A 12654-nucleotide genomic window follows, 5' to 3' on the forward strand; every position below is an offset into this window, starting at 1 on the left:
TTAACCTGTTGCATGCTTATAGAAAGTGCATTTTCAATGTTTAAAATCACATTCCACGTGTAGCAGAAGTGTATATAAAGTAATTTGTATCAGAATTCTGGGAAGATTTCACTCTGTTTACTCTTTAGTCACTTTACATTATAAATAACATTTATATAGTAGGTACACAACTCTTTCAAAGTGCTCACAAGCATTTTCTTAATATCAATTATGGAAAGTCTATTGTTACAACGTGATAAACTTTTTTAAAAAGTAGCTTTATTTTCTAGATAGCAAATTAATGGAGCTTCTTACAGGAAAATTTTAGTTATGACATTCTGAGAAAGCTGACTGAAATAGACTTGAAGACAGAACACTGAAGTAGAATTGATGAATTTTACTTTCAAAAAATGTTTTTCTTCACACATTTCTGACATAGGGATTCACCCTGTTCTACTCCCCCCTTCTATATCTTGACAAAGAAATAGTTTAACTTATATTAACTGTGGTCCTTCAAGATTTATTATATATTTCCCAATCAAGACACAGGTATCCTGTGCAGATGCATTTCTGGCCTGTGTTGTTAATTGACAACATACCTGTGCCCCATCCTTCAACTAACAGTACTACGGGAAAGGGAAAGTACACAGTGTCTCATAACCTCACAAACAGAATCCAGGAATTTAAGAATTAACAGGGAGGAAAACACACTATTGTGCAGATATGCAAAATACATAACTTAAGAACTTGTTTTGTTGCAAGCTAGGCAACTGTCTCATCTTGTTCTTGTTCGTTTATTCCAGCAGTGACAATGCATCTCATGTAAACTGCTGCAAGGATCCTAATTAAGGACAGCAAGCTAGCTCTCACGACAAACAGTTCTTGATGCTCCTGTAACAGCAAACACTGCACAGTATTACATACTGAGTTCCCTGTGCATTTCTACTGTGCACACATCACTTAAAGAAATTACAAGTGATACATACCCCTGCTGGAGTGGATTGCTTCCAAATGCCTAGATATGTAACACCTAATCCAACATAGCTAGTAAAGGCTGGGAAAATCTTGAATCAGCACACATTGACCTTCTACCATTTAAACTAGGCTACTTGCATGCAACGTGTAAAGTAATTCTACAGGTGCAGAAGTCCTCCTACTTTCTACTTTTCTAGGAGCTGTGATTTCAGCTGGAACAGTTTTTGGGTTAGTAGGAAAATATGACATTGCAAGTAGCCCCCAAAGGAAACATTGTCAATCCTTTTATAATTGTGCTGGATCCAAGAGCTTTGAGTTGTCAGAAGCATTATGCATTTTAATAAAATGTGCTACTGTGGGAGGGAATAAAAACAAAAGTCCATGTAATCTGAACCAGAGGGTGGTTAACCAAGGTGGAGATTATATACAGACTATTAGGAAACTTTGTCAGTCCAGACCAGTTACAGATGATCTAGTGTATCTAATCAGCATTGGAAAGTCATTAGCAAGACACAGTAACTATATAGTCATTTCTTCTTCTTTTAGCAAATATATAGCTCTAATAGCGTTCTGTAGGCTATCAGAAATATTTTTGTCTTCTCTTGCAAACATTTTCTGCAAATTTCACCTTTTATCTGAAATATATGATAGAACTCCAGTGCGACAGTGAAATACCAAGTGCCACTAATACAGGGTTTATCAATATCACAGCTATTAGCTTTGTGGAATTTAGTTGTGCCTGACAAATATCAGACAGTTCTTCAGGATCTGAAGAGAAATGGTAATATAAAGGAGGGAAACTCATTTGAGTTATATGGGGAGCATCCAATAGCAATTTCTAAACTTTAATCAAACCAGCTATAATTTATAAGGTTCCTATAGAGGAGATATTTGTTTCTCAAAGATTAAGAGTACTCCCCTATCACCATGGGAAGAGAAACAGAGCTAACAAGAAGTACTTTTCTTTCTCTCTCTCAAGAAGATTGTTGGGTTTGTTTGTTTTGACTGACCAAAAAGGCAGTATTATTTCCAAATAAAAAAAATTCAATTATTTGAGGTTTTTAGATTACTCTGATAGATATTTAAAGAAATTATTTCAATAACATATTAGTAGGTTCAAATTTCAGTTCTTTTCAATTTAATAACTGAAATAGTCGGATGACATTTAAATGTGTATTGCAAGATAATCATTAAAATAATTTAAAATACTATCAAGTCATATTACACAAGTACGGTCTTTTAAATGTAAAGTAGTCTTCATGTTTGCTTTACCTAAACATTTGTTATAACAATTCATAAAAATCATCTATTCAGAGGAACATATCTACAAAGGTCTTATGTTCACAGTAAGATTTCTCCTGTTTTACAGTCCCAGCATACTGTATTTCTCACACATGGACCCTCTCCCAGTAATCTGACGAAGGTAGCTCTCCTACCATCAATCTATTTGACCACTTCAAATTGGCTACAATGCACAATCTAAAATTTTACTGCAACCACAAACTTATCACGTAACCAATCTGAATTATCAAAACATACCAGTTTTTTCCGACGTTCTGAGAAACACCATGTCAGATGGGATTCGTTGATTCTGAGGAGAGAGGGAAATAAGGTATATTTTTAAGTAGGAAAAAAAAAAAGTGAATTCCAGTCAAATGTCCAGTAAGATCTATCACCAAAAGGTCACACTTGGATTGAAACTCAATTAAAATAGGATTTCTCACAGTACTTTACATTCAGCATTTGCAATTCAGAAATCAATATTTTCGAAAAATTATACAATACGCAAACAACAGCTAATCCTTTCAGATGCTCTTTATAAGTGAATCATAAATACCTGAAGAACTACAAGAGATTTACATTTTCTTAACTGAAAACAATAGTTCAAGAATATAAATATCTAACTGAAATATCTTTAAAAATAATTTCACTGAGCAAAACTCTGACACTCGGTTAGCATATATAATAGAAAAAAACCAGTGAAATTTAAAACATCTGTCTTGGCACTCAAGTTGCAAACATTACGTATACCGAGTACTCTCCTCTCTCCCAACATAGACAAACATAGACAGAGGAAACAAGTCAGGGAACAGCATTTCCTATTTCACATACCTATAAACCTCTCCTTTACATAGACAAAAATCAATAGAATTCCTTCCTCAGTATCTAAGGGATAGAGCCATATGCAGAGTCAGATGCACCTGCACACCTGTTCTGCCATTTCCCTTTCAAGCACAGAACTATCTGTATCAAATGACATTTTCCATTTTTTCTTGGCCACAGAAAGGCCAATCAAAGCTTACGCAGATTGAACAAATTGTACAATACCACCCTCTCACACACACGCTATCTGCTACACGACTATCCAAATCCTTAGCTCTCCCACCGCTTGTTCACAAGGCATCTATCTACCAGCACCAGTTACACATTGCCAGCAAAGGGTTTAAGAGTGAAAAACTGGGGCAAGTAAAACTAACCAACATGTCAAAACCTGAAAGAGATACAGGACTGGAAAGGAAAAAAGCAACAGACTAAGCTGACAGGGACCAGAGTGAACAGTGGACAGAGCAATGAGAAAAGATACTGTACTGAATTGCAGTTTCTTCTGTCCCAATTTAGGTCCAGTATGCCACATGCTGTACTGTTTGATACTGAAGCTAAACACAAAGATTCATCTGCATTCAATTTACAGACTATCTTTAACCAATTAAGAAATCTCAGTGGATTATTAGCGATGGCTTTACTAGTTTCATACTAAAAAATATTTAATATTCATTTCAGATTACTTGTTAAGAGGATAAAACACACAAATATTTTTCACAAAGTACCTCCATTTGAGAATAAATTTCAGGTTTTCCTGTTATAATTGGTTGATATTGCCTTGAAAGCCACTGCATACCTAAGGCTCATCTTTTATTTTTTTAAGAGCTCAACTGTCTGAGTGGAAAAGAAAATAAATGTAGCTGACAAAGCCCACCACATGGCATACATGAAACTCAGATTTCAGCCTTAAAAACCTGACTGAATTTACTCAACATAAAAAGTTAAGCAGCATGTTCAGTATATGAGCATTTCAAAACTACACAATTATTCCCCATTTCACACTTCAATTATAATCAAACTGCAAAATTAATACAGCAATAATAATTCAACTGTGGCTCTATTTTGTGCATAAACTACCAGCTATTGAAAACTGGTTAGTTGTTTTATACAGAAGAAACAGCAATAAAGATGGGGTCAAGCTAACCTGGAAACTTCAATTCAAGACATTAAGCAATGGGACATCTCACATACTGAACGCAGCATACAGAATCCTGCCTGTAAACTTTATAAGGGTAATCCTAGTCACAATACTTTGATTCACTGTATCAAAGTGCAAGATATGAATTCTATGGGGCATTACAAAGATGTAACTATCAAAGAAAAATGTAACGGGTTCAAAATTATCTTTACATGAAATTCAAGTGCATACAGCACGTAGCAGCTCTGAAAGTATTTATCCCAACAGGAATCTAGGCAATAGCCCAGACCACAGCATCATCAAACACTCTCAAAAACCTCCTAGAAGAATCAACACAGAGGGGTATTTTTGTTCATTTGAGTCAAGCCAGTCCTCCATCCCAACATTTAAGGACACAACACTGTTATGAACAGAAAGAAACCCAGCATTCTCAAACTGGTTTGATTTGAAACCAGACACGTAGATTCCCATTTTTAACCCTCCTCCACTTTTTACTTCTTTGAAGGCAGCACTTCCCCTTCATCACTGCCTGTCCAAAGAAATATCTTAGAAGTACATACACTCATAGTCCCTTCCAATAATACAGCTCAAAATACATCCGTCAATAATTAAGCACCGCTCTGTATGACGCTTAGTGTGTGGGACCTTCAAAATACTACTCCTGACTATCCATAAAAATCAGTTCAGAGTGAAAAAAATTCACATTGTCTCACTCAGTGGAGAATGTGTATTTACACCAGACAACACCACTGAAGAAGCTGATGCTTTTTCTCATATATAATGCTATACTCTAACATTTGTCTTTGTTCTTGAGAAGCCACGGTCATACAGCAATATTATCTGACCACAAAACATCCTGGATACCGTAGGCAAAGTTTTCCATTACTCCAGAGAAACCTTCCCGAGATCAGCGCGCAGCCACAACAGTGCCATTTGGAATAGTGTGATCTGAGTAGATCTGTCAGAGTCAACTGCCAGATTCTGTGTTATATGGGCTCAGCTTTCAAAATATGGTGATGTAAACTCTCTAAATCTCTGGGAGGCAGGTACCTCTTGCCACTCCCTGTAACATACTCTCAAGGACACCAATTCAGAAGTGGGACTGGAAGCAACTACAACTGTATTCTCTATTGATGGAAAGTTCAGTATAGAGGGGTCATGAAGGGCTACAGAGATGGTACTATCTCAAGCAAACAAGAAGCTTGGAAAACAAGCAAGTTTGGAAGCAGTAGAAAATAGATGCATGTTCTGGCTTACCTAAAAATCCTATGCTGTTAGCAAAAAACCCACCTCATACCTCAAAATTATACATTTTCATGCATGGATACTTCCTGATTTGCAGCAATACCCATTTATTTGTAAAAGCACGAAGTTAAAAATTCATGCACTTGTCTGTACGTCAACAGCATTCACCTTGAAGATGCTGCTCACCTACAGCTGCAGCTAGTATAGCATTTTTTGGAATCCTGCCTTACGATGGAAAATAATTAAACATGTAGTGAAATTTATTATCCGCCATAAGCGCAGATTCAACTAGGAGTATCTCATACTCAGATTTGGAAAAAAAACATTAACCTTAATATATATTATTATGCACCTATTAGAAGAAAGAAAAAAAAGAAGAAAGGGAAAATGTAACTTCAAAATTAAATAAATCTTTCCTTAAATGACAATAACAATTAAACAGATATCCAGTCTTCATATAGATTAGCTATACATTTTTGCTGCTTCCCTGCCAGCTCTGATATAAATCCATTACACAAGTTGCAGGTTACTGGCTTCATGCCTACAAACTTCCAGTTACTTGTAAACAAGCAAAAACACTTGACCAACACCCAAGAATTTAGCAAAAATAACAGTCAAATGATTTAATAATGAATTAAATATAAGTTCTAATAATCCAAATAAGGTATTGGGTTTTTACAAATCATTACTACCTTCCACAGAGAACATTTCACATTCAGTAAACGAAACATTCACCTGGTACTTGCTATCCAAGATTCAAGTCTTTATGCTGGACAAAATCAGGCAGAATCATACAACGTCTCAAGTTGGAAGGGACCTATGAGGATCATCGAGTCCAACTCCCTGCTCCTCGCAGGATTACCTAAAACTAAACCATATGACTAAGAGCATCGTCCCCACTTCCCTGGGCAGCCTGTTCCAGGGACCGACCGCCCTTCTCAAGTGAAGAACCTTTTCCTAATGTCCAGCCTGAACTTCCCCTGACGCAGCTTCATTCCATTTCCTCGTGTCCTATCGCTGGTCACCAGAGAGAGGAGATCAGCACTGCCCCACCCGTGAGGAAGTTGTAGACTGCGATCAAATTAGTCATGTGATCATCTTCACATTTTAATAGAAAAAAAATGCATCTTGATTTTATGTCTTTTTAATGTGTTCTCGCTGCTTGTTTCTCTTCCCTGTAAAATAATGTAAGCTTTTCTGTATGAACATATCTGAATGTATCTTTCCATGTAGGGAAGGCTAGAGACTGTCTTGTCTTTACTTTCTCCCTCAGGAAAAAACCCCAAACCAAAACCACAACAGTATTTAAGACTGACATCTTGTTTTTCATTAGGTTTTCCGTATTTTGGAAGTGGGCAGAAAGGTACTGCAGGAGCAGTAGACACCAAAAAACATTTTCACCATTACTGCTGATGCTGGAGAGCAAAGATCCCCCTGCAAAGATGTACCTACTCACTATAAAAGAGTGACTACACAGAAACAGATGGCAAGTATGCTACAAAAATCTTTAACACCTCATTATGGAGAAAATTAAGTTCTGTTGTACATTGTCACAGATAAACAGCAGCAATATGTCAATCATGTTAGCCCTCTCATGTCATATTTATCAAAGTGGAACAAGTTAAAATGACAACACATACAACTTTAAGCATTCAGAAACCCATGAAGAAACTATGTAATCTCAATTACCATGGAGATGAAGCTAGAAATGTTTATTGATATATACTGAAATTTGAATATATAAGTCATGAAAATGACTTGAATACATTGTTTTGCTTAAGTCTGGGCAGAATTAGAGCTCCAGGAAAGGAGGGCTTCCATTCCTCTCAGTGTTTGTCTATGCTGCAGACTTACAGATTCATTCCTAGAGCTCTAACTACAGCAAGCCAACGGTCAACACAAGGTAAGCACCCTCTCAGCTTCTGGGTTCCCATGGCTGACTCCATGCCATCCAGGAATACTAGCCAGGTTGGAAAACAAGAAAACCCACAAACATACCTATAATTCCCTGCAACACAGGCTACAATATTTGCTTGAAAAATACCATTTCTAACAGCTTTCAAAGTACTTTTTCATTTTCCTCATGTTATTATCATGGAATTGTTATTTACATAAGCTTCTCCAGCTCCCTAGTCAGTCTTCCAATTCCCCTACAATCACCTATAGCTACAGACCCTCAGAATTTTGCATTTACCATACCTTCTTCTCCATTCATGTAATGAACCATGTAGTTTTCTCATTGACTAAAATATTCCTGCTTGCTTCCGAGTTATAAACAGAAGAGGTATTTCCCAGTTGTCGTCTTACATCTGCATGCTGTGCAATACTGCATGCTAGCATTAACTGCAATCCTTATAAATACTGGATTAATTTCACTTTACACCTGAGATTAAGAAAAAACAATTGTGTCCCTTTACAGCTCCAAGAAAAGCTCTCAAAGTTTTAAGATAAAGCATTACTGTTCCACATGTCTTAAAATACTATTGTGTTGTTATTATTAAATGTTATTAAGTAAATGTGTTAATCAATTATTAACTAAATGTGTTATTAAGTTTTATGCCCTCTTCACGTCTCCAAAATCTTTTCCAAACTGTCAATAAGCTATCTGAACTCATCACATCATCCCTTCAATTGTCTTATTTAGGAACAGTATGCACACCTGTGCTCCTACTGGAAACTAAAAATGTATCTTAACAAAAGCCAAGGAGAACATCTAGGAGGTAGCGCGTCTGTTCAAGGCAGGGGATGGTTTTTCAGCTAACATACAAATGCCTTTTAGTTTTTAAAAACGGGCAATATTTTCTTCTATTCAGGCTTCTTCCTGCCCTAGTACCAGTGCATTACAAAATTTTCAGTTGAAACAATAGATAAATTACTTGGAACTAAACTCTTTTAAGCACATTGCAGTCACTTAGAGCTGCTCTGAAATTATTTTTTTTAAAAAAAGACAATAATCAGAGGATATTCAAGGTTTAAATATAGAGAAGCCTTTCACTTAAGTTGTTAGTCTTTGTGATGCAGTCACTAGTTAACATATGGATCTTCAGCTCAAATGAGTCATTAATTTCACTGCAGAAATGCTGTTGATGCATCTTCCAGTCAAATACAATGTTAACTTTTTCCTTTGCCATTAGAGTGAGCAATTGAACATTTCACTCCCGACTGGTTCTTTGGCTTAAGAGTCATACTCTGAAATTGAAAACTGCTTGCTCCAACAAAATACACTTCTCAACAGAACCAGAAAACATTTAATTTCATTAGTCTGACGGCATCCCCAGCTAGGCTAAAATGAAAAAAGCTCTGCTGGGGCAGGACGGAGTTTGAAGCTGAAATACAACATTGAAACAATTATATGCATCTCACTGAGATACCTGAGTAAAATCTTCATCAGAAAGAACTCTACTCATTTCCCTAAATCCTTACACATTTTTTTCATTAGAAATTTCAAGTACTCACAACATATGATCTGTAAGCTGCTGCCAATAATGCTGAAATAGATGCTAATGACCTACCTCATACAAGACAGACTGATCCCCAAAGTAATTCCCGTTTTCCAAATTCTACCATAATTCAACAGACTGATGGACCTCAGTAAATTTCAGGGAAGGCAGATTACCTATGTAGCCACTAGAGTCTTCCCTACGCTCTATAATAATGAACTCCAGGTTTAGAGATTAAGGCAGTCCTAAAAAGTTTCCTAATAAAAATCAAAGCAAATATCTCAGTCTCCTAGAAGATCTGGAACAGGCAAAAGTGAGCAGCTGCAAGCTCACTCCACCTGCACTCTAAGATAGCAAGGTGTAAGGCAAAAGAGATGTAAAGGCCAGACGCATTAGTGCTAATCTTGTCTACACTAGTATATACTGCTCAGACAGGCCCCAAAAGATATCAGGTACAGAGAGCTGACAAAAGAAAGAAAGAAAAAAAAAAAAGCAAGAAATAGAATAAACTGCTGAGAGCAGCAAACCGAGTGAAACTTGGGTGTATTGTTCTTTCTTTAGACTATAGAAGAAACAGAAAGGAAGGAAACAGAAGGTTTCCAAAACAAACAGAAGGGTTTCTTATACATGACTAGATAAAAGAAAATAATCTCTATCCACTAACAGTTTATGAGTTCTCCAGATTCTCCAAGCAAAAGGAGAGGTGTTAACAAGTAAGAAAGCACAAAATATATCAGAAGGGCATATTTGCTGAAGGATTTTCCTTTATCAGAAATAATTAACTCCACTAAGTAGGAATAAAAAAAACACCAAGAAGTTTAGGAAAGTCTAGTCACTGACTAGGTTCCACCAAGGATTTTTCTGCCAAGCTGCAACTTGCCATACAACACTTCAAACAAAGCTGTAGTTACAAACTTCAACTTGAGATGCCTCCATCTAGCATCTCCATGGATTAACTTTCTAATACAAACTGTGATGGGAATCACTTGCTGGTACCCAGAAAGTGAGTCACCTTTCCAGAATGAGCTTAAGTAAAAAGAGTTTCCTCTGACAAGAAAATTAAGTTGACTTTCAAGGTCACAATAATTTCTTAGTACCCCAGAAAGCCAACTGAAATAAGTAACACTGTCTTTACTAGTATACTAACATAGAGGGAAAAATGTTCACAGCTCTCACCCACCATTTGCAACCAAACTGGAAAGCTTTTTCTCCTTTTTGAAAATATATAAACTTTTATATTATTTAAGTATATATATATATAACATTATATACATTATTATAATTATATAATATAAACATATTTATCTATACAAATAAAACTTGTCCTTGAAGGCTTCAGACACAGAAAAACACTGATTTGAGCATCAGAAGGAAGGTATCAGTTATCAGACAGCTTAGAACATTCACCACAGCACAAGCCAGATAATTTAAATCAGTAATTGTATTCCCTTCACTAGATAAATTTAAGCATATACCAACTCATGAAATATAAATGCTTACATTCAATTAGTCTTATAATTAATCAAAAAATAGACTTCCTTGAAGATTCTCAAATAAGACTTGAATACTAGCTAGTTAGTACTTCACAGATAAGTACCTCGATATACTTTTCTTCAGAAGGTAATTAGCACGTTAATAATCTTTAGTCTCTAAAATATATTTAAAAAGTATCAACCTTTTCCACTATGATGAGGTCTCCAACTTGTATGTCTGAACTCTTAACTTGCACTTTACCTTAAAAAGAAGAAGAAATGTAATCAACTTAGGCAGACATTAATAGAGAGTCACAAGAATATAAATCCCAGAATGAAAGTTATACTTAAAGATGTTATTGTTTGGTGAAAATGTTACAATTTATACAAAATGGATCTCTAAGGAACACATAATAATGAGATTTCATCTGTTTGAATAAATAATTAACTGGTTAAAAGAGTCTAGTTTTGTAACTAGTTAGCTATTGTAGAAGTATTAGAGGAAAAGAAGTTATGTATGGAAGATGCTCAAGTCTGATCTATATTATCAATAACAGAGTTGTAAAATTGGAAAAAGGAGTCTTTCACATCTCCTACTGGACAGCACTTCTATTTCTGACAAGTCAAGAGTTGTTAGGCTTACAGTCATGGAGCATTCTCACACACATGAGTTGTCAGTCACAGCCCAGTTACCAACAGGTAGCTTTGCTTGGCCGCTAAACTTACTGATATAATTGGCACTGTCTGACACTTCTTGGCAATTATAGTGGAAAAGACATAAGTCTCTCTAAAGTGAGAAGACATGCCTGAAGATTTCATTTTAGAAAAGTAAAATATCAAAAGCTGAAACAGAGGTTTTTCGTTCTCTAGAGCTGCCCATTCAGTAACTGCTGTGAACAACTCATTCAAACTTATACACAGCACATGTACCAATTTGATTTCTGTATGTTCTGTAGGGTATTAATATTTGTAAGACTGTTAAGTTTTAACATTCTTATTTGATGGACTGAAAAACTGAGACAGAGAGGTTAAGTTACTGCCCAAAATGAGTTATTGTTGATCTCATTAGAATTCAGGAGTCCCAGTCCCAGGTCCTTGCTACAATTCCAGAAAAAGTTGCTTCCCTGGGTTAAAAACAACCAACCCCCCCCCCCCCCCAACTTGTAGACAGGTCATGACATATGGATATCCTCTTCCAAGATATAACAGGTGATAAATTCAGAACCTGTTAACTCAGGATATACACACATACATATTTACACAGCCTGATGAGCTGAAACACACACCCATATGAAATATCTTTTCCCCATCAGAAACACTACCATGATACCAAGCAGCAGGTATCTGATCAGCAGCTATCAGATGAAAAGTATGTCAAAACATGGTAAGGTGCTAGGGTTCTAAATAAAAATCAGACTCAACAAAGTAGAACAGCAGACCCACAAAAGCACAGGATGAGCAGCAATCAGTTTGGAGTTTAATCAAAAGTATTATGAATAGTAGGTTTGCCAATGCACATTCTATCAATCTCTCAAAGTTATATGAAGTATAAAACAAAAACTAAGCTAGGTTCCAAATCCCTGAGACCTCCTCATCATAAGTCTCAAAGAAGAGATATCAGGTAGCTAACCTCAAAAAACTCCTTATACTTATATGTGCATTTAGTCAAACGTAGTAAGATTCATGTTCTGCATAATTATTTTCAGTACTTACTTTTTCATGAAATGCAATTTTAAAGAGCAACAGTTGTTTTAAGTTTAATTCAGTCAATAATAAATGTATTCCTACAGCTAAATTTTAATACATTTTCCATGATATTAGCGTTTGTAAAATGTGCAATGTCAGAGGAAAATCAGAACTTTGTTTGGCCTGTCTGCAAAGTTATCTCTGAAAGCCAGTCTTTCAGAAAATGATCAGTTCAACTTCTCAGTTGCTAAAAACACCTCCCCCCTCCCCCGCCGCTGATATAAAACAAATTATATCTTCAATCTGACTCCTAACTCTGCCATAACACATTTGTGAGGATGAAGGGAGTAGCAGAAGACCAAGGTATAAAAGGCTGTAGCAAGAAACATTAGCAGTTCTCTACAGGAGTTTCAAGACACCTATGGAAATTAAGTTAGTGTCAATCTCGTGACAATTTTTTATTTTTTTTTTTATCTAAAGTAACAAGTACTAAAGCTCAACCACTAAAAGAACAGTCTGATACCAGATCAACATATTTAGTCTGCTTAGCTGCATGAGCCTGTGAATTCTCTTTATAAATTCTCAAGTTTTGACTAGAAGTGAATAGTATATACTG

The 12654-nt window shown here is 35.9% G+C and overlaps 1 protein-coding gene across 2 annotated transcripts in view; it reads right to left on the reverse strand.

The window, feature by feature from the left end:
• The window catches only part of ATP9B (ATPase phospholipid transporting 9B (putative)), a 170714-nt gene that overhangs the window by 115883 nt on the left and 42177 nt on the right, over positions 1 to 12654 (reverse strand). For both annotated transcript variants that reach the window (XM_075052402.1, XM_075052403.1), the window contains exons 6-7: positions 10556 to 10614; positions 2494 to 2545 (exon numbers count right to left, since the gene is read on the reverse strand). In XM_075052402.1, coding sequence (XP_074908503.1) covers positions 2494 to 2545; positions 10556 to 10614 — 111 coding nt within the window. The remainder of the gene's footprint in view (positions 1 to 2493; positions 2546 to 10555; positions 10615 to 12654) is intronic.

The sequence above is a fragment of the Buteo buteo genome, chromosome 20 (genome assembly GCF_964188355.1).
Source record: "Buteo buteo chromosome 20, bButBut1.hap1.1, whole genome shotgun sequence".
Taxonomy (NCBI): domain Eukaryota; kingdom Metazoa; phylum Chordata; class Aves; order Accipitriformes; family Accipitridae; genus Buteo; species Buteo buteo.